General features: G+C 41.6%; 1 protein-coding gene across 4 annotated transcripts in view; it reads left to right on the top strand.

The window, feature by feature from the left end:
• ep300b (EP300 lysine acetyltransferase b) overlaps window positions 1–21004 on the top strand; it is a 42037-nt gene that overhangs the window by 7317 nt on the left and 13716 nt on the right. Inside the window, exons 3-22 of one of the 4 annotated variants that reach the window (XM_042504905.2) lie at window positions 139–315; window positions 3235–3538; window positions 4014–4127; window positions 4358–4597; window positions 6082–6187; window positions 6309–6437; window positions 6598–6715; window positions 6829–7012; window positions 7286–7363; window positions 7875–7954; window positions 8265–8417; window positions 8927–9469; window positions 10648–10896; window positions 11025–11220; window positions 12419–12570; window positions 16515–16754; window positions 17451–17539; window positions 18584–18694; window positions 20232–20288; window positions 20594–20671. In XM_042504905.2, the coding sequence (XP_042360839.2) occupies window positions 139–315; window positions 3235–3538; window positions 4014–4127; window positions 4358–4597; window positions 6082–6187; window positions 6309–6437; window positions 6598–6715; window positions 6829–7012; window positions 7286–7363; window positions 7875–7954; window positions 8265–8417; window positions 8927–9469; window positions 10648–10896; window positions 11025–11220; window positions 12419–12570; window positions 16515–16754; window positions 17451–17539; window positions 18584–18694; window positions 20232–20288; window positions 20594–20671 (3398 nt within the window). The remainder of the gene's footprint in view (window positions 1–138; window positions 316–3234; window positions 3539–4013; window positions 4128–4357; window positions 4598–6081; window positions 6188–6308; window positions 6438–6597; window positions 6716–6828; window positions 7013–7285; window positions 7364–7874; window positions 7955–8264; window positions 8418–8926; window positions 9470–10647; window positions 10897–11024; window positions 11221–12418; window positions 12571–16514; window positions 16755–17450; window positions 17540–18583; window positions 18695–20231; window positions 20289–20593; window positions 20672–21004) is intronic. The other 3 variants (XM_042504907.2, XM_042504906.2, XM_042504908.2) reach the window with 3 other exon arrangements.

Genomic DNA, 21004 nt, shown 5'->3' with positions numbered 1-21004 from the left:
ATTCGATCTCTAAACTATTTTTCCTCTCTCCTACTTTTGTCTCCTCATTGTCTTCCTTCTCCTCCCTGTCTGTCGTCCTATATATTTTCCTTCATATCTTTCTCATTTCCTTCTTGCCTCCCTCACCCTGCTCTCCAGATGAATATGATGGCCAATGCGGGCCCCTATGGCGGTCCGTACGGCCAGTCGGGCCAGGGGCTGCCTGGAGCAGGGCTGGGCCCACAGCTCCAGAATAAGGCGGGCATGCCCAACAATATGGCCTCCCAGTTTAACATGGACAAGAAGGCACCTCCAGGTCAAGGCATGCCGGGGATGGTAAGATTTGTTTATGTTCCAACAATTTGATAAACTCTATGACCGTCATCCATGTAGAAGCCTCTTATATTACGGCAGATTAAAGGTTGAGAAGATGATCGAAAACACCCAAACAAATACACCCCACCCATCAGTTTGCCTTCAGAAGTTCTGGTAACATCTCCAAAATTATCTACTTTTCATTACTATCATGGTGTAGCTTTGTTCCTCCTTGACGAGGACGTGGAACAAGGAGATTAGCCGGCACAGTGTTGTGTAGCTCAGTCCAAGCTATTTTGTTTGTTTCCAATTTACAGAGTCAGAGCTGTGTATGAACACCAGATTTTCCTTTTCTCCATGCACATACGCAACTTACAGCCAGCAGATCATGAGGACATATTTGCTTAATCTGAGTCTTGCAATTTACTGTCTAAAGCCCAAAATGAACAATGAAATGAGCCCGAAAATGTTATAACTTCCATTTGTTGACAATGATTACCATCCCGCCCACTTCTCACAGTAATTGACCAGGTGTGTGGAGTTTAAAAACTAGGCAGGACATGAAATTGTCTCTCAAGCGTTTTTACTTTAAGTGTGGCCGTTTACAACAATTGTAATAACTTTTTTGTTCAGATGTGATTTGACTAGATTGCACACAAACTGTTCTGTTTTCAAGCATAAAGGTCACACAGTGCAGAAAATCTCCTCTGTTTATCGGCATGTTTTATCACCGGGAAGATTGAAACGGTTTTGCATGAGGTTCATTGTCATTCCCGTGCAGAGTCGAGGTAGGCGTAAGTTCCTCCTTGTTTTGCCATGAGTCCAATCCATCTTTTTTTTTTTAATGTTGGACTTTTTGTATTCCTTGTCCTGAATAAACAGCAAATGAATGATGCTGGTATATGTGGCAACATAAGAGTTTAATTTGTAAAAGACTCACTTTTACAGACAAATTTCAAATTAACGGCGAAAAATAAGGAAGTGGTGGCTAAATTGTCTGCAGACTCGCTTACAGATGTTTTAGCTGAACTCTTAGTCATCTCAAAGGGGAAGCAGTGAACAGGAGAATGATCAACATGGCTGTCTTCTCTGGGATTTCAGTGAAGAAGCTCAAATCACCATTACAATGATCTTACCTGCCTCAGAGAAATTAAACCTTTTGAAGTAAGATTAACCAAACGGCCCAGAACTGTCAGATCTCAGTGAGTCACAGAAGGTTATTAACGTCCCTGTTCAAGTCTTTAAGCTGAATGTATAAAGTGCATCTGAAAATGTTGCCCCATTAGGTTGTTTTCTGATTCAAACTTGTATCCATCAGTTTGTTTTTTTGTCCCTTGCTCTGTCACAGATTTATTGGTATTGGTTTATAGATGCGTTTATTAGTGATAAAACGTTTATTAGTGGTACAACTTTGCAAGACAAATTCCAAACTAGGTCCGAGGTTAATAACAATCCGTTTTTTCTTCACATAGTTTATCCACCACAGAGATATTTTAATATCTTATTTTGTAAAACTCTTTGAATATCACCCACAGACATTTAATATCGACAGAGCTGTAATTCAAAGTGACATTTTGAGGAAGTATCAATGAATATGGTACTGATAATGTTCAGCCTTCATAGACGTAATCGTTAGTCAACAGCTCACTGTGTCAGCTGCACTACTGTGTTACAGGCTTGCGTTATTTCTTTTGCTCATTGCAGTTTGGCTGTAATTAAACACAGGCTTCATTTATTTCAACAGAGAGCGGTCTCATTCATTCTTTAGGTGGTTTTCCTGTTTTTAATTACAGAATAGCTGGAAGCAAAGTTCTGAATGGACTTTTTTTGCTTCATTATTCACAGAGCGCTTTAGAGTGTTTGATTGTTGAATCACTTAACTCTCAACTATTTTGAGGTATCAAATAATAGACATTGCATTTGCTGCACCGACAAAAAATGTTTGCAAGTTATTTTGACCGATAATACCTCATCTGTAGCCCCTTTTACACTGTTAAAGGAGTAATGTGACACAATTTTTCTGCCTAGCTGTTTTGCATTAAAGTTCAGATCATGGAAAGGGGGACAGAGTTGTCTTGCCTTAAACCGGGCAGAAGAGGTAGTAACAGCGTCAAATCAACATCTGTGTAAAAGGGACAGCCAGCAGCCTGGGAGTCGGGACAGTTTGAAAACATGTTATGTGTGTGACCCACTGCAGGGAGACACTGAAGTTCGAGAGGCCAATTCACAGTATCTGTGTTCCTGTATGTGTGTTGAGGGGTTACACTGACCCAGTGCCAAATTTTGCTTGCAGCCCATTTGTTGTGACTGTGCAGACTGTAGGCATGGCAACCACACTGACCGCACATGCTCCAATCTCATTCCAAACTTCGTTTTAAGTTGAAAGTATGTCCGAGCCTTTGCCCTCCACGCAGAGAACGAGATCAACCGCCACATAACAGAGGCAGAGACAGATTGTTATTGTTATCGTAGAGAAAGCACTGCTTGATGCATATTTTATGTCACACTAGAAGCCGCCGCTGTTGCGTTACACATCATGCCCGTCAGACCTCATTTGCCTCTGGAACACCAGCATGCTATCTAAAATCATACAGCGGGTTGGCATCATACAGTTTTGTCTGGTTCTGTTTAAAAAAAGCAAAGTCAAGGAAATAAAGAGATTTCATTGCCACTCTGTTGTGCAATCTCTGTATCAAAAGGGTGTCTGACTAAATATCTATCTACATATGATCAGACTTGTAATTTTGCAGTAAGAAAATCTGTTATACATGTAATAATGCTGACATTTTTTCACCTGGTGCTAGACCACAAAGCGTAGGAAATATTGATCATTGAATTGATTTGTTGGCTGCGGAGCTAATTGGTCTGAAAGTGGTCCTTTAACACCTGGTCATTGCAGTCAAAACTCATCTGTGCATCCTCTCTCCTCTCTGTCCCAAGGTGTCTCAGCAGCAGCAGCCCGGAGCAGTTGGTGGTGTATCTGTCAGCGGAGCAGCAGCCGTAGGAGGGGCCCAGGTTGGGCTCAGTGCCGTAGGGGCGGGTCCCGGCACAGCGCCCCCTACTGCAGACCCCGAGAAACGGAAGCTGATTCAACAGCAGCTGGTCCTCTTGCTCCATGCGCACAAGTGCCAGCGGAGGGAGCAGGCCAACGGGGAGGTGCGGCAGTGCAACCTGCCCCACTGCCGCACCATGAAGAACGTGCTCAACCACATGACTCATTGCCAGGCTGGCAAGTCCTGCCAGGGTGAGTCTGCTGAATTATGCTGATTGCTGGTTTTATGGTGCGTGGTTTATATCATAAACACTAGGCTGTTTAAAGTTGTCATGTATCTGCAATTCATTTTACCTTTTCTTTTTTTGTGGTTGTTCTTGTATGTTGTTTATATCCCTCCTGGTTTGCCTCCCAGTTTTTCATTGTATCAGAATAAGTTATTCTCTCTTGAGCTGGACGTTCTACTGTAGTTTTTCCTCTCCGTTCCCTCTTCTGGACGTGGTTTTATTATACCGAATGACTCATACAATAAGTTTTTAGTCTCTGGCTTCCCTCTCATCCCTCGGACTCTCCTGTTTTCCCTTTTTCTTTCATCCTTTTCTTGTCTCGTTATTCATCTCCCTCCTTCACTCTTTTCACAATTTCTCTTTTTCCTTAATCTCTTCTTCTTTTTCACATTTCTTCCCTATTCTCAAACTTCTCTCCATTTCTGTCTCTTCTCCCTCAGTGGCACACTGTGCCTCATCCAGACAGATCATCTCTCATTGGAAGAATTGCACACGACACGACTGTCCGGTATGCCTGCCACTGAAAAACGCCGGAGACAAGAGGAATCAGCAGTGTGAGTGTTTCTCACTCTGTGTGTGTGTGTGTGTGTGTGTGTGTGTGTGTGTGTGTGTGTGTGTGTCTTTCAGACGTGCATGTGCTCGTGGCTCTTATCATTGAATTATTACACATTATTATCTACCATGAAATGATTAAGAATTCGGAGTTCATGACAGTCAGCTTGAATCCACAGACACTCATCCTTTGTTCCCTCTCTTTCTCTCATCATTCCTCTCCTGTTAACAGCTCTTGTTAATAGTGCAGGGGTGGGTTTGGTGAACTCTTTAGGTCCAGGGGTGCCTGGTGGTCAGTCCAACACTCCAAACCTGAATCCTCCTAACCAGATCGACCCCAGCTCCATAGAGAGGGCCTACGCTGCACTGGGCCTCACGTACCAGGGCAACCAGATACCACAGCAGCCCCCACAGGCCATGCCAAACCAGGGGCTGCAGGGGCAGCCTGGGATGAGGACTATGAACACCATGGGTTAGTTTATAATGTCATTGTGCACATATTATATGGTAACCTGCTACATCTATCATTAAGCACGGGTGTTAGTTCTCGATCTTGCTGTCAGCATGTCTTAAAATCAAATCAAAGGTCTGCCTACCAGATGTTTGACATTTCAATCAATCGATCAGGTGTCATCACAGGACCTGTGTGGAACTGTGGAATAATTCACCCAAAAATCAGTTACTCACAGCATTCACATCCTTAGACTCTCTGTGGTCCCAGAATTAATTTCCTATCGAATGGCGTAAAGGCGAGTGAAGTGCCTGAAAAACGAAAGCATATCAGTACAAAAAAACTTCGATGGAGGCTGAATGAAAGACGTCATAAAATGTCAGCATTATCTTAGTGTATTGATTTGTGGATTCATGGAAATCTAAACATAACTATTTTTGGAGGATAATCCAAATATATTTGGTCTTAGCTTGATGGTCATTGGCGTCAGATGTGAACTGTCTCCTTGATCTCTTCCAGCTCTCCACTGACTGTTGGTTGACGCCTTTAGCACACAACTTTGTTTTGTATTTCACTGCATAGGTTCACTGTCGTGTAAAAACACAGTGAAACAGAAATCCTGAGCTTCTGTGCTGTGATGTATTTCCCAGTGCAAAGGAATATTTCAGCAGTTTGCAGTTACAGGAGCCATTTAAATCAAATTCTTTGCATTTGATTGGGACGCTAAAAAGTTGGCGAGTTTAGCTCAGTAGGAATCCACAGTGTCTGCTGCTGATGGGACTGTTTGCTCCGCACACACTTTCCTCACTTGGTGCATGTTCAATCTGAAAACAGCGTGTAGAGTTTTGCTACGGTGTCCCATGTTGAACGACACGTTTTCCTTGAAATGGAATGAAACACTGTGGAAATGGGCTTTTGAGATTAGTTTTCTCGGTATGTCAGAGGTGTAGTCAAATCAGCCGCGACATGTAAATAAACCCCGCTGTAGTGCACTCACATAACAAAACAGGTTGTTCAACACCCCACCAAATGTTTAAATAAACATTTTGCTGCCTTTTGTCGGGGCTGAGAAGATCAGGAGGAGGACGAGGGAGATATGAATGAAATAGACCTCCGCCACATTTGTTTTTGGAAATAAAAAGTACGATTTTGCCCACTGATATCCAAACACTCATCTCTTTTAATATTGCTCTCTTAGCTCCTACAGTGAAGAGTGGTTTTGTAAGACTGGTATGGATAGGTATAATGTTTGGCATATAATAAGAGATAAAATAACATAACATAACACATGACATAACAAAATTTAAAAATTGTGTTATGTATTTTTCATTTCACTGGGTCTTAAAGGAAGAAAATCTCCAGGTGATGCTGAATCACTGTATTTCTTTGGCATAAAACCGATCTGACTTTGTAGATGCATCTTATTTTAGCACAAGATGTTGTTGTCAGCATTTTCCGATTAAAATCATATCCTTCCAACTTTACAACTCTCTAACTCTTTCCAGGTGGAAACTCTATGGGAGTTAACGGTGGAGTGGGAGTGCAGTCCCCCAACCAGCAGTCCAGCCTACTGCCAAACGCGCTGTTGCACGGAAACATGAATGCACAGAGGTAGGACTGCTTTCCGTCGGTCAGACTGCTGTCATATAACAGACTTTAAGAAAGTCAAAATTAGTTGTGCATTGGCCAAAGTCTCACTTGTTCCTTTTTTTTCTTGTCTGTCATTTTCCAGTTTGATGAATGATGGTGTGGGGAACCTGGGCTCCATGCCCACGGCAACTCCTCCTTCTGCTGCAGGCATGAGGAAGTCTTGGCATGAAGACATCACGCAGGACCTCCGCAACCACCTTGTCCACAAGCTGTGAGTTTGCTGTGTCTTGCAAGTGCCCCAAAAAATCTCTTTAAAAAAGAGTCTAGTTTGAATATTAGATGATTTTCAGCTCTGGATGTCATGTGGGCACCTCTTTCTTTAATTTAATTGTATCTGTGTGTCCTTCTTGTTTGTGCATGTGTGAGAGCAGCGTGCAGGCCATCTTCCCCACTCCTGATCCAGCGGCCCTGAAGGATCGGCGGATGGAAAATCTGGTGGCTTACGCTCGAAAAGTAGAGGGGGACATGTACGAGTCAGCCAACAGTAGGGTAAGAATAAGTGAAGTAATGTGGTATGACCACTGGTTGATGAGAAAAGTATTTTAAGTGCTGTTGTGATGAATCCGGTGTCATCTCTCTCCCTCCTGATGCATCCTTTTCAGGCGGAGTACTACCACCTGCTGGCAGAGAAGATCTACAAGATTCAAAAGGAGCTAGAGGAAAAGAGGAGGACACGACTCCAGAAGCAGGGCATGATGCCTGGCCAACCTGGCATAGCCTCCCCAGGCCTCCCACAGGTGCCTCCCAACATGGGACAGCCGCCCATGGCCCCTGGGCAACCCCCAAGTAAGTAAATAAAAAGAATTTGACTGTTTTAAATCAGTCATGCTCATGTTGCCTTTGTCCATATTCATGATACTAAACACTGATCATGGAAAAAAAATGTTGCTTCAAAGTGGGGAAAAAAAAAGCAAGTACACTTGCAAACCACTTGTCTCACTTGCATACAGTTTTTCAGAATGTTTTTCTTACCCTTGAATCATCTTTCATGGTTTAACTGGTATTCAGTGATCCCAGAGATGAGATCTGTAATTCCTGTAACTCTTATCACCCTGTCAGATGGTCCTCACGCCGATCCGTCCATGGTTCGACCGGCGGGACCCAATCAGATGGTCAGCAGGATGCAGAACCCAGCAGGTACATCTCTCACTAATGTGTATTAAGTCTTTATAAAGGCCTGTTCAACAGTCAGACTTAACTTGCTGAAATATATTATAAAGATTGAGGCCAGAACCAAGGTAAATACAAAGAAAATTATGACCAGACTGCATCCTACAGAATATTTTTTGCAAAAGAGTAAACTTAAGGGATCATTGTTGCTGGATATTTTTGGAGCAGGTACATCAAAGGTTTTGTTCAACCAAATTTTAAGACATTTTTTTTCTGGTGGTATCTAGCCATGTGGATAGTTTAAGCTTCTTTTTTTTTTCGTGAGACATCTTTCCCAGAGATTTTTGCTGCCACCCAAATACAGCATACCTGCTCACTGCATGCCACAAATGAACAAGAGGAGCACATTGTTTATTTACTATTTTATATGACTGGGGGGTATTTTATTTATGTAAGAATTTAAATATTTTTTTCACATTTCAGTTCCAGTGTTGAATATTCTTGAGAATGCCTCCTTTCTGTCCTTATTCTCTTCTAGGAATGAACCAGTTTGGTCAAATGGGGCTGCAGCCGATGGGTCAGAGGTCTCCCCTTCCTATAAATGCTCCAATGAACCAGGTCAGCATCACTGTCACCATTTCTGTCTCAGATGAATTTATACTTAAGTCACATATAAAATATTTTCCAAAAATGATAACTAAAGTTGTTTTGCTAACCTGAGCACTGTGAATGAACTCGGCTGCAGTCTGTACAGAGGAGGGTACACAACAGGCAAAGAAACAGGAAAAAACACAGGAGAACCTCATTACGTGTATTCAAGTTCACATTTGCATTAAAAAAATAATTGAAAGGCCATGAAACGGTGAATTTGACTATATATTCCTTATTCATCCAAATCTCATGCATCCCTTGTCCTTTTCGTTTTCAGATGGGTATGGGAGCAACAAGGATGGGTCAACCTAACGCCACACAATTACAGAACCAGTACCTCCCTCCAGGCCAGTTTCCGGGGTCCAGTCCTGGACTTGGCTCTGGTCCTGTTGGCATGAACCAGCCAGGACCACAGACCGCTGTGCCACCGGTAAAGATTAACAGACAGAGTGTCTAAACATTGTAACATAAAGATGAGTTTGATTACAAAGAGAAATTTGGCAAAAGCGGACAACGTATGCGACATAATGAAGTTCAAACACTTGTTCAGTTTGATGTGCAAATGAGGACAAACAGGCATCATCTCTCTAAGCTGCTGTGATGGTTAGTGATGAATACTGTATAATTAACTGAACTGTCTTCAGGATTTTGGCACATAATTCATGGCCGCTGTGAGAGATGGATCACAGTTCTTTAATGGCTCCATCCAGAAGTTTAAAGACTGATTATTTGTGCTTTTTGGCAATTGTCCCTAATTAATTAATTCACTTTATAGGTTTCCAAAAGAAATTGGAAATTAAGTGTTGATACTCAGAAGTTTCAGAGTTTTGTACCTGGTTAAACATTTTGCTATAATAAGTCAGGCTCTTTGTTTTTCTGGAAATCAATCTTAAAGTTTCTGTAAGAAAGATTCTAACCTCTGTGTCCTTGCCTCTGTAGCCGAACCAGATGTCAACGCCGCCTTCCCTCCCAGCCAGCAGCCCCGCAGCACAGTCCTCTGCCCCAGGCTCTGCAGCCCCAGTAAGCTCCATGGGGTCTGGTAGTGCCAGTGTTGCTGGGTCTTTACCCAACCTGCCTCCATCCTCCACCCCCAACCAGCCGAACTCCTACCCTCACTGTCCACCCATCCGAACAAACTCCCCCTCACCGGCACGCAGCCTAACGCCTCAACCTCATCAGACACCCCCCACGTTACCTCGCTCTCAGACCCCACAGCCACAGACTCCCAGCACGCCTCAGCTGCCCCCTCCACAGCACCCCCAGCAACAACAACAAGCTTCGCAGTCACAGCAGCAGCAGCAGCAGCAGCAGCAGCCGCAGCCGCAGCCGCCGCCATTGGGGCAGACGGGGAACTCTGAGAAGGCCAGTCAGCTTCCACAGCAGACTCTTGGGGGTGCAGCTTCCTCAGGCCCTCAAGCAGGTCAAACTTCTTCCGTGCCTACCCAGAATGCTCATGTGCCATTGCAGCGACCACAGACCCCAGTGAGTAGCTCACACTGATTTTACTACTTTGCCCACGTTTTTTCCAGCTCAGACTTGTTACTTTTAAAAAACCTTTTAAGAAACAGTGTGTAGGATTTAAAGGCATCTAGCGGTGAGGATTGCAAATTGCAATCAGCTGAAACTTCGCATTTAGGATTCTTCAGTTTTCATTGTTCAAATGTTTTTTGACCAGAAGCCAAATTATCCACAGAGGTCTTTTCCTTTGCAAAACAAACTGCCTCAGTGATATAAATCAATAACAACACTGAATAAAGCAGTTTCATGTTACAAATCGAAGTTGTTAGGCTTGTCACAGACGGCCTCAGCCCAGCACCAGCTAATGTGTGCTCACCTTTTTTCTGTGATAAATGAATATCCAAACGTACTGGAGGTTTTTACTGGGAGTCGAATTGTCCACAGACGTCTCTTCCTCTCCAAAAATAAACAGACCAGGGGATTTAAACCATTTAAAACACATCTTAAAGCAGTTACAACTTAAAAATTAGTGTTTTTTTTAATGCTGTTTGGGTTGTCGCAGAGGAGCTGTTAACTACGTTGGCTGACATAAAGAAAAAGACAATGAGTATATTTACTGATGTGGTCTCATATGGATCTGTGGCCCCTGAATTCGTAGTGTGGCTGACTTGACATAAGCAAATATCTTATCGTCCAAAGAATCGTTATAATATCATATCATGGTGAAACTTGTGATTTACCACTAATTCCCCCCTAAATCCTACATACTGGATTTTTAAGCCTTTATAAGTGATGCTCACTGGTTTTCTTCTCGATCTGTTCCAGCGAGACTTTATCGGTAGCATGACGTCCTTGATCCCCTTTATACTTGCATGCAAGTCTACTTGTTCCCTAATTTTTTCTTACTCACAATGAATAAGGAAAGTGCATTTTCAGAGCAATTTGAAGTGCATTCAAAAGTGTAAAATCTGTCCCTTTTTTAAAAAGGCCAGTAAGTTTAGAAATGAATAGATGACCTTCAAACTACTTCACTTTGTTTGGAAAAATACATTAAGTTTGGATTAGATGATCAAAAAGTCCTTGTGTTGAATTAAAAACCAGTCGTGAGTGAATATGTGAACCCAGCAGAAAATTAAAGTGTCCTTTTTTGGATTCAAACTTGACATTTTTAACCCTTGCTCCATCTTTGTGCTTTAACGCAGCTTTCTCCGAAGCCTTCTCTGACAGCGGATGGTCAGGTGTCCTCTCCGGCCTCGGTCAGCAGCAGTGCTGATCCCAGCTCCCAGATCACAATGGCGGACGGCCCCGCTCCCAGCCAGGAAGATGTCAAAATGGAGGTGAAGAAGCAGGAGGAGGAGGAGGACGACGACGAAGGGGCTGACACCCAAGGAGAGGGCAAGGGGAAGATGGGAAAGGGTCAGCATGACGTGAAGACGGAGGAGAAACCAGAGGTAAATTCTTCCTTTTTGACTAACTGACGCTTTTATCTGAAGGTCCTGAGACAATGACATAAAAAAGGAATTGATTTTTTGAGTTTTAAATCTAAATGCATGTACCGACTCTTGAATTTTCCTGTCAGGTGAAGACGGAGAAGGTGTCAGGAGACGGGTGTAAAGGCGAGCCCATGGATACATCCTCGCTCTCGACGTCATCGTCGACATCAACAGGTGAAGACAAGAAGCCGGAGGTGAAGAAAGAGCCCAAAGAGGAAGAGGAGGGGTCAGGGTCAACAGCCAACAACAGCTCTCCAGCCAGCACTCAGAGCAAGAAGAAAAGTAAGTTTTTACTTTATCGTTGGTTTAACTGCTACTGTTTGCCGCATAGTAATGGGTGGGTAGAGCAGCCAAAAAGTGCTCTCAAGTAAAAGTATTGTTACTAATAAGAATTTTGATAGAAGTAAAAATACAAGTTGTCCATGTAGAGTTCTGATTTGCTGAGCTTTGACACATGAATTTGCATCCTTGGCTAATAGGGAGACATCTGGACCTTTCATGAGAGCCAGAGTCCAAAAGAGGAAACTAGTGTAGCATATTTACTGTGTTGCAACTTCAACTTTTATTAAACCTTCTCTGTCAGAGTACAAACTGCACCGCAAAAGAGGAATGGTTTGCAGACAGTTATGTGACCAGAAGTCAGAGGTACAAGGAAAACATGTTTTTTTCTTTTTTTTCTCCTTTTTATTGGGCGGGTCGTACACAGCCCGTGATTTAAAAGAAAAGAACACAAATCACTTCACGAATAAAAACATTATCAATACATAATGATACATTTTTCGGAGCGATTTTTGTTTCAATCCTTGTCTCTGAAATATGTTTTTTGAATGTGATATTTTCTGGAAATTACATACAATACAGCCAAGAGCAGGGTTTTTAATGATGGTCATTTACCAGAAACTTGGCGATCTCCCTACGTCTTTCTTCCACCGTATTAAGTTTTTTTTAGTGAAATGATGTTGTTTAGATAGCATTTCACAAATTAGCTCCACTCGGTCCATTGCGTAGCCTTTGAAGAAAGTGACAAATAAATAGAAAGTGTGATAAAAGTTCAGCATGTTGCGTTTAATTTAGACACGATAAGCTGGAGGAAATTCTTTGTTTTCCACATGTTCCCCCAATTAACGTATGCTTGCATCATTTATTTTTTGAAATAATGTTTAAAATAGTAATTACGCATGTCCGTCTGTTTAGTTAGCACTAATCGTGACTAGTAAAACTATTTTTTCTAACGGGAACCCTGATCGACACTACATCACCAAGCTTCCAGCCCCACCTGTTTCACATAGACGAGCTACTGCTTAGTGTTTACGGTCTGACGGTCTGTGCGGTGCGTCTGATGCTTCATGATTGGGTCAGGGGAGTTTCGCTGCAGACAGGAAAGGCTTCTTTGCGGTGTCTCTTCTTCTACACTTCTTTTACTTTCCGTCTCTAAATCTCCTTCATCCCTCATTTGTTTCTCTCGCTCCGTCTCTTCCAGTCTTTAAGCCGGAGGAGCTGCGTCAGGCTCTGATGCCCACCCTGGAAGCTTTGTACCGGCAGGACCCTGAGTCCCTTCCCTTCCGTCAGCCGGTGGACCCCCAGTTACTGGGAATACCCGTACGTATTCGAACTAGTAACAAAACTAACCTGGTAAGGGACTGCACTGGCTGCCATTTTGCTTCAACTCCTCTAAAACGTAGCTTTTTTGTTTGTTTGTTTTCCTTTTTCATCTTTGAAATTGTTTTGTTGTAGTTGTCATACTTTCTGAATTTATGGTATATATCTGCTTCTAATTTTTTTTAATGTTTTAGTTCAATTTTGCCTTCCATTGCATGTCAGAGGTTAAGAAAATGAGATTCGAAAGTGTGTGTGCATGTGTGTGTGAGAGACAGAGTGTGTGAGTGTGTGTGTTCTCTTTTTTGAAACTTCTTGTCATTTATAAATCAAAGCAATGACTCTTATGAACATTTTCCTTTACTTTGATGGAACTGTAGTAAAGGGCAAAAAGTAAATGATACATACAAATCAGTTATAAAACAACAAAAATAATTTAGATTTTAATCAGCTGTTTTAAATATATGAATCTAAAAAAAGATCCAATATTTCATGACTCAAGCAGCCATCAGAGTATTATGCTTAATTGAGGAATAGCTGTATATCTTTAACTCAAAATTCAATTATGCTGGGTTCACACTTGATGCAAAAGCACCACAAATCACCCTGACTTTCCACGAAGCACTGCCAGCATCCTTTTGCCACTCATGGCACCAGTTGAGCTGTTCACACAGGACGCACTGCAGTCTCAAACTCCACAGACCGCTTGTGTTCTGCAGCAATTGTTTCATGCGTCGTCTATTTTTTCTGCAAGCCGCAAGCAAATTTCACAATAAAACACACTGATAATCTATTCTGAACTATCTAAAGCAGAAGGCTTCAAAGTTCTTCAGGCCAAAGACCCCTAACCTCTAAGAGAGATGGAGCAGCAACGACTGCACACTTATTGTACAAAACTGAGTTGCACTTAAAATCATGCTTTAAATATTTTGGGGTCCTCACAGCTAGATGCCTCTAAGTCCTGCACACTGCTCCTTTAAAAACTCTGCACTCACTCTGAAGACTTTCTACGGGTCGTGGACCCCTGTTGAAGACCCAGGATATAAAGGATATAATTAGATATGATTCAAATGACCTGATTGAAATAAACAATTGAGTATGCATTCCATGCTCCCACATATTTGTATTTTTTTTCTAAACAGAGAGCGTGAAAGACAAGCAGATACAGACAAGCAAACGGTGACAGAGCTTTACATGTGATTAGAGAAGAGCAGATTTCCTCGCGTGCATGACTGCTGGCAGTTGGCACATCGGGAAGCTTCTGCATCCAGTGTGAATATTGCGCAAGGAGACAATAATGAGTCCAAACAAAGGGCTTAATTTCCAAGCTCTAAAAACTGTTCATGAGCCAATTGCTTTCATTTATCATTTTAATTTGTTTGCCTTTTGACATCAGATTTTAGGTTTTAATTTGAATCATGACTTTTGTAGTTGTCATCACAGTATTTCACTGCTAGCTTTCTAGTTCAGTTCCTCACCAGTAGTAGTGTGTTGTGTTTGGGGGGGACAGCGTCTAGAGGTGGGACAATACCTTTACCCTCGTTGCATCCAAATTATGGGGGAAAAGCGTGCTTGATTCAGACTTAAAAATCATTATTGTGTTGAAATCAGAGTGTCCCTCCCATTGCCTCATGCAAAATGAAGTTTAACTGATGCCATTTTTAGAGCCGTGATGAGCGGGCAGCTGGCTATTGGCTCACCTCTCTTCAGGGACCTCCACATTCAAGTGATGCAACTTTCCACTGTTGCATAATTATATAATGACACCATTATCAGAAACATTAACTTACTCATTTAAAATTCAATATACTCACAAATCAGCTTTGCGATACACATTTGGCTCTGCAGATCGAATTTTAATCTGCATCACTTGTTTGTCCATGTGAGTGGTTCCATTCAGAGACGAGGGTCTGTTTCCTAACTGTTGTTGCCATGGTGACACCGAGATGGACCCTGCTCTTTGAAACTCACACCTCCTTTAAATTTTTTTTTTTTGTGGTTGAATCTCCAAAAAGCCTTTTCCTCGCCCTCTTCTCCGCTCCTTTCTCAAAATGGCGTTTTAATTTCGAGAAGAAGCAAAACAAGGAGAGATGACGGGAAAAGGAAAAACAAATTTGGAGACTCACCCGTCCCCCTTTACATTTGCTTCCCCTCAGCACCGTTGGCTTTAACTCTGCCATCATTTTGCCACTCATGCTGCTGGCGCTGTTAATGCCAACCACTGTGTTGCTAAAAACAGTAAATCTCTGTCTGCCTGTTGCTGTTGCCACTGCTCTGTTCTTCTTGGTTTTGCACCCTGATCGCTTTTTGGGCTGAAATATTCGTTTCAGAGAACCATTTACCCAGCTGTTAAGCAGTGTTTTGGCACTGCGCTGAACAATGAGCTTCTTTTTAAGGCAAAATGATACTTTTTTTTTTTTTTACAAGGGTTGGCTTCAGTTGCATAAGAGTGTTGTAAGGACTTTTTTTTGTTGGCCAACCTGAAAGTTCATCGCCCTGGTTCCCTCGACAAAAAGACAATGGGATTTTTCCATTGGATTTTGGATTGTTGCAGAAAATAAGCTCTGTGGCAAACTAAAATTTATAGTACTTACATGTCTTCTTCAGCTAGATAATCACAAATGAACATTTATATGCAGAGTTCCTAAAAGGCATGAAATTCATTAATGTAAAAATAAGGCCTACATTGATATTAAAATGTCTGAAATCAATCTTGCAGAAGTTTTAAAAATGACAAAAAATTAGAAGAAAATGTTATGAATCTGTTTTCTGACATTGCATCAGAAAATCTGAAAATAATTGGTTATATTTTTTTTTGTTTTTTGTTTTGTTTTTTATGAACATAACATATCAGGACAGTTGAACCAGCAACTATTTTGTCTCTGATTGGGATGCTCACTGTCTGCCAGCTATCAGTCTACTCGTTGATTGACACTGATACAAGGCTATGTGTATTTTATGCACAAAAAAAAAATTAAACCTCAGTGCAATGGGAATCCCACATGCAGAATAAGAAACACAAAATCTCCAAAACACGACTTTAAGTAATAATTGATGTCGGTTCTTATTTTCTTTTTATTATAGTCATTAAGGTCTTAAATGTTGATTAAAGTGGCATGAGAAAAAGTCTTATATCTAACTATCCTTAAGCTAAAGGAAGACTATTATGATTTTTGAAGCATAAATGGAATTGCCACAGCTTATGTTTGAACCATGGTCGCATGACTTCAACATCAAGGTGAAGACATGCGGCCATGGTTCATCAAAATGACTTGTGTAATGTAGCCACTTGTAAGCAGCTGCCTTTTTTAAGACACGTAAAAGCTTCAGAATTCATTAATGATGTTTTTACTGACATTGTTTATGTTGTTAAACGTGAAAGTCTCTGTGGTTTGGATTAACCACAGACCTTATTTCAAGCATCTAACCAAAAATCCATTTTAAAAAATCCATTGACTTTAAGACGAGGGAACCGTAAGTGCAAAAATGCTAACAAATCTCTGGGTTTTAGGACTCATTCCTGCACCTCTAAAGAGGATGTATGAAATGCAGTCTCATCTGTAGCCAATATTTACATTCTTCGAGCAGCAGAGGACCGGACAGACTTGTGGCGGTCACCTGGTCTCTGTTTGCAGTTCATGTAGTAACTCGATTTTAAATGTGGGGTGCAAAGCAGAGAGCTGGAGGGCAGAAGTTGTCATGTCTCTCTGTTTGCACGCGAACCTTCTTTTCTGCAGCGCTCAACAACATTGTCCCCCTGCACCCTCTTCTCTCCCTACTCTGGTCCCGCCTGGTCGACCGCCACGCCTTCTTCGCACCTTCACCTGACGACGTTGATGACGATGATCACACTCTTCTTCTCCATCTCTCTCACCTTGGTCCCTCGGACGACCAATACCTCCCATTGTCTTGCTGCTCTGTCCTTCTCGACTTAACCTCGATCTGCCACTTAAATCTGGATGGCGCCGCTCCCAAATCAGGACTACTTTGACATCGTGAAGAACCCCATGGATCTGTCGACCATCAAGAGAAAACTGGACACGGGACAGTACCAAGAGCCTTGGCAGTATGTCGAAGATATCTGGCTGATGTTCAACAACGCCTGGCTGTACAACCGCAAGACGTCCCGCGTCTACAAGTACTGCTCCAAGCTGGCGGAGGTGTTCGAGGCGGAGATCGATCCCGTCATGCAGGGCCTGGGATACTGTTGTGGGAGGAAGGTGAGGCAGAATCATCTGCTATTGTTTTCGTAAACTCATGTGTTTGCAGACGAGGAGTAATATCCTTAATGAAACTATTTTGCTTGTCTTTTGTAATTTAGATAATTTAGAGTCAGAATTGGAGTCTAAAAAAAATATCCATATTGGCTTTCTAATTAAAAGAGGAGTGATGTGTAACACGACAGCTTCGCTCTCTAGTGGGACACAAAAAATATGCTTTCGAAACATTAACAATTGCATTACATGGCACCATTTGCCAAAGTCAATCTGTTGAATAAGCATTTGTGATCTCTGGTGGTAAATCCCCTTGCATAGCTTGACAAGTTGTTGCTCTTTACCACACTTCGATTGCCAAAATGCTTGCACACACCTACTACGTCATCATTGTGTACAACTGTAAACGGGTCTATGGCTTTGAGTTTAACAGACACTCATGAAAATGGTATCAATCTCCTCGTCTAGAGAGAGTTTCACCAGTCAGAAAATGAAGAGGAGAATTTCCCAAGATGTGGGACTATTTGAACTATGGGTTAGACTTGGTGTGACCACATAAATGAGTCAGGAAAAAGTCATACAAACATGCAGGCGTTTTTTGAGTTTGTGTTTGTGGATCCAAAGACTATGCTTGTGTAAGATTTGTTTCTCAGATAACAAATCCACAAACAACTTGTTCTGTTTATCTCTTTGTTGTTGCAGTTTGAGTTTTCCCCCCAAACTCTTTGCTGCTATGGAAAACAATTATGCACCATCCAACGCGACGCTGCTTACTTTAGCTACCAGAACAGGTAAGGGCTTTCGACTCATTGGAAGTGCACTCAGGCCACAGAAATTTAGACTTTTACAAAGTATTTTAAGTCATTTTGCTGTGAAAGTGCAGCCAACAAGATCAGCTTATTATGTTGTATTCTGCACATGGATTATATTTCCTATATGCAATCAGTGCAATCACAGATGAGTGTTAATTTGGCTTCAAGTGGTTACCCTGGCACCATCTCCCATCTTCACAGATCACCGTTTTAATATTCATTATGTTTTCATTCATAAAGTGGGCTCCTGTCTTCTTCTGCAGTTTTATTTGTCACACCATTGTTCCCACCGACTAAATTTACGTGCACGACACATGACGGCTTGCATTTTCTGATATTTCTGCATAAACAAAAAGGGGAGGGGGGGGCGCCATTTTCACCACCAGAAGAAAGGCTCCCACTTTATGAATGAACCTGAAGGATGATGGGTCTCTGTTGCTTTATTTTTCCTCATCCACCCTCTCATGTTGGGAGACTCGTATCCTCACCCCCTCCTCCTCCACAGCTCCTAGTGGTCTCTCATGTTGCTGTAATGTTGTTGTTGTTTACCACTGGACGTCTGACGCTAATCTTTGCTTTGCCTTGGCTCTCTGTCCTCTGTTGGTTGTTGTTCACATCCTGTCCGTCCCTCCCTCTCTGTCCCCCCTCCATTGTCTTCGTCTGACCTGTAACGATTTATTTCACGCTTTTTTAATATTCATTTTGACCTCCCCCTCCCCCCATCTCCTTCCCCCCTCTTCCCCTTCTCCCCTTCTCTCCCTCCTTTTTTAACGCTTGTGATGTCTGCATTGGCCTGTTTTGGTGTGACCAATCATCCACTCCAAAAATTTACGCGCAAAATCAAAACACCCGCCCACACAAAAACCCTGCATCACGATTGGCTGCTTCCTCCTGGCGACGACCTACCTTGCCCTCTGCCTCCTCCTGTGTGTCCGCCCCCTGGCCTGTCCTGCCCTGCCCTGATTGGCGGCTGCTTCTTCGTGCCCTCTCTGTGATTGGCTGTGCTGATGACGAACGGTGTAGTTCACCAAAATATGGGCTTCTTGCTGACAGGTACCACTTCTGCGAGAAGTGTTTCAACGAAATCCAGAGCGAGAGCGTTTCCTTGGGGGACGACCCCTCCCAGCCTCAGACGTGAGTACCATCACAGCCCTGCCTACCTCTCACTTGAGCAGAACTCAGATCTTCCTTAAAACTTTTTTAAGTAATGCTTGTCCAGACTGTGCAATTCTGGTTTCAGAAGCATTAAAGATTAGTTGTAACCATTTTTTTTTTATATTTCATCCCCAAAAAAGCTCTTGTTAAAAAAGAGAACATTAACCTTTGACATCTCTCATCATCTGGATCTTTAACATTTGGATCAAATTTTTTTTGTAGTTGCATTCGGATGCCTTTCCTCAGCATTTTTAAACCTCTGAAACCTGAGAAAATTCATTTCATTTCCTTAAAAAAAACACGAGGAAACATAACAAGCAACTTGTCAAGAAATGTCCCTCAAACTGCAAACAAGTTTGTAAAAGGTGAAAAGGAAATGATCTGAAGATAATAAAAAAAAAATAAACATATTTTTTAGCTTTTTCTTGACATTATTTGTTTTTTTGTTTGTTTGTTTTTGCTTAATAATAATACAAATTTCCTGAAATTTTTTGGGCCATCTCTTAAGTTACTTGTCACCTTTTGAAAAAACAAATCAAGTCAATGGTGGTCATTTTTCACTATTTTGTAACATTTTATAGATTAATTAATAAATTGATGGTAATTAATAAATGGATTAATTTAAAAAATAATCAGATTAACTGATAATGATGTGTCTGGTCTCCCTCCTGTTGAATCTGGTTTTCAGGCCACATGGTCAGGTTGGGCCAATCAGTGACTGAAAACCCAGGGGGCCTTTGCACTTTACACAAAATATGTGATGATGATGATTTTTGGCTTTGATGAGCATAAACCTAATTTGATAATGAAGAGCGCTGATGAGGCATTATCAAAAACAAACCAACCGAGATATCTGCAGCTGATGTGGACGTTTGTGATGAAGTATTATTTTAAAGTGTGATGGCATAAATGGCAACATAGCCTTAGACAGCGTAGACTGCATGCTGTAGTCTGTTAACACGTGTGTGTGTGTGTGTGTGTGTGTGTGTGTGTGTGTGTGTGTGTGCTACGTCACATGCTGACGTTCTGATTGGTTGTACTCTATCCAGTTGCATCCAGAGGCATTTTGGTCTACAGCCGCTGATAACGCTCCTTCGAAATAAAAAATGAACTGAGAGCTTCCAGATTAAATTGCATTGTTCAATTGGTCTGCCGATGCCAGGCTAAGGTTCTGTGGGCTCAAACAATGTTTGAGTGTGTAATGACTGATCCACAGGCAGATCAATGGAGTTTTAAAGGGTTAAAGATTTAGACTTTCTTTGAAATGTACTAATATACTTTTTTTAAATTTTGAAACGTCTTTTCTTATTAGGTGGTTTCATGTTTGTTGGATATTGTTTTTTCAGTGTTTCACATCACAGTCTTACAGTAACCATGTTATATATAAAACTGTATATAACAGTTTACATTCCTCATTTAAGGGATAAATAATCAGTATAACACCTTTTCTTTGTGATTAAAGATGTTGTATTAGCATGTTGTGTCTCAGAAGTTAATTGTCTGATATTTTCCACAGGTCCATCAACAAAGACCAGTTCCAGCGAAAGAAGAACGACACACTCGACCCTGAGTTGTAAGTCCCACTCTAAAATAATTAACTCTCATTTATAATTATTTCACACCATCTCTGATGCTGCAAAGTCAATGATTTTATGTACTTAGTTTAAATTGCATCATGATTTATAATATTTTATTATGTGAATAAGTCATTATCATATGTTGATAATAGTCACAAGATACTTTTTTACTATTATTTACTGTTACTTATTTAGCAGCTTTGTAGCTCCTGTAGAGGAGCAAACAGTGTTTCCACACACGCTGCTTTATTAACTTTGGATATTGTGTCTGTCTTTTGTCTCCTGTTCTCTCGCTGCTCAGACTTGTGGAATGTATTGACTGCGGTCGTAAAATGCACCAGATCTGCGTCCTGCATAATGATACCATATGGCCATCGGGGTGAGCCAGCTATCTTACGCACACTCTTAACACACACTCTTAACACACACACTGTTGCGTGACTGGATCTGGAAAATTAATTTGGCCTTTTGTGATCCTTGAAAATCTTTAGAATCATCCAAAACATCAATAAAGGTGCTGGAAAAGTACCATGAAGTCCAAACAAACACACAAATTCACATTTTCTTGCTGCTGTAGACGTGCTGTTTTAAGCATATTGTTAAAGATCACAAGGTTCCAACATTTTGAGGTGCAGCGATGAAACGGAGAATATGTCGGAGCCTCGGGACAGAAAATGTCTGCCATTGTTGCAGCAGCAGATACTCATGCAAA

The sequence above is a fragment of the Plectropomus leopardus genome, chromosome 18, assembly GCF_026936395.1.
Source record: "Plectropomus leopardus strain MGB_pleo_1.0 chromosome 18, ASM2693639v1, whole genome shotgun sequence".
Taxonomy (NCBI): Eukaryota; Metazoa; Chordata; class Actinopteri; order Perciformes; family Serranidae; genus Plectropomus; species Plectropomus leopardus.
This window is presented reverse-complemented; position numbering and strand designations above follow the sequence as displayed.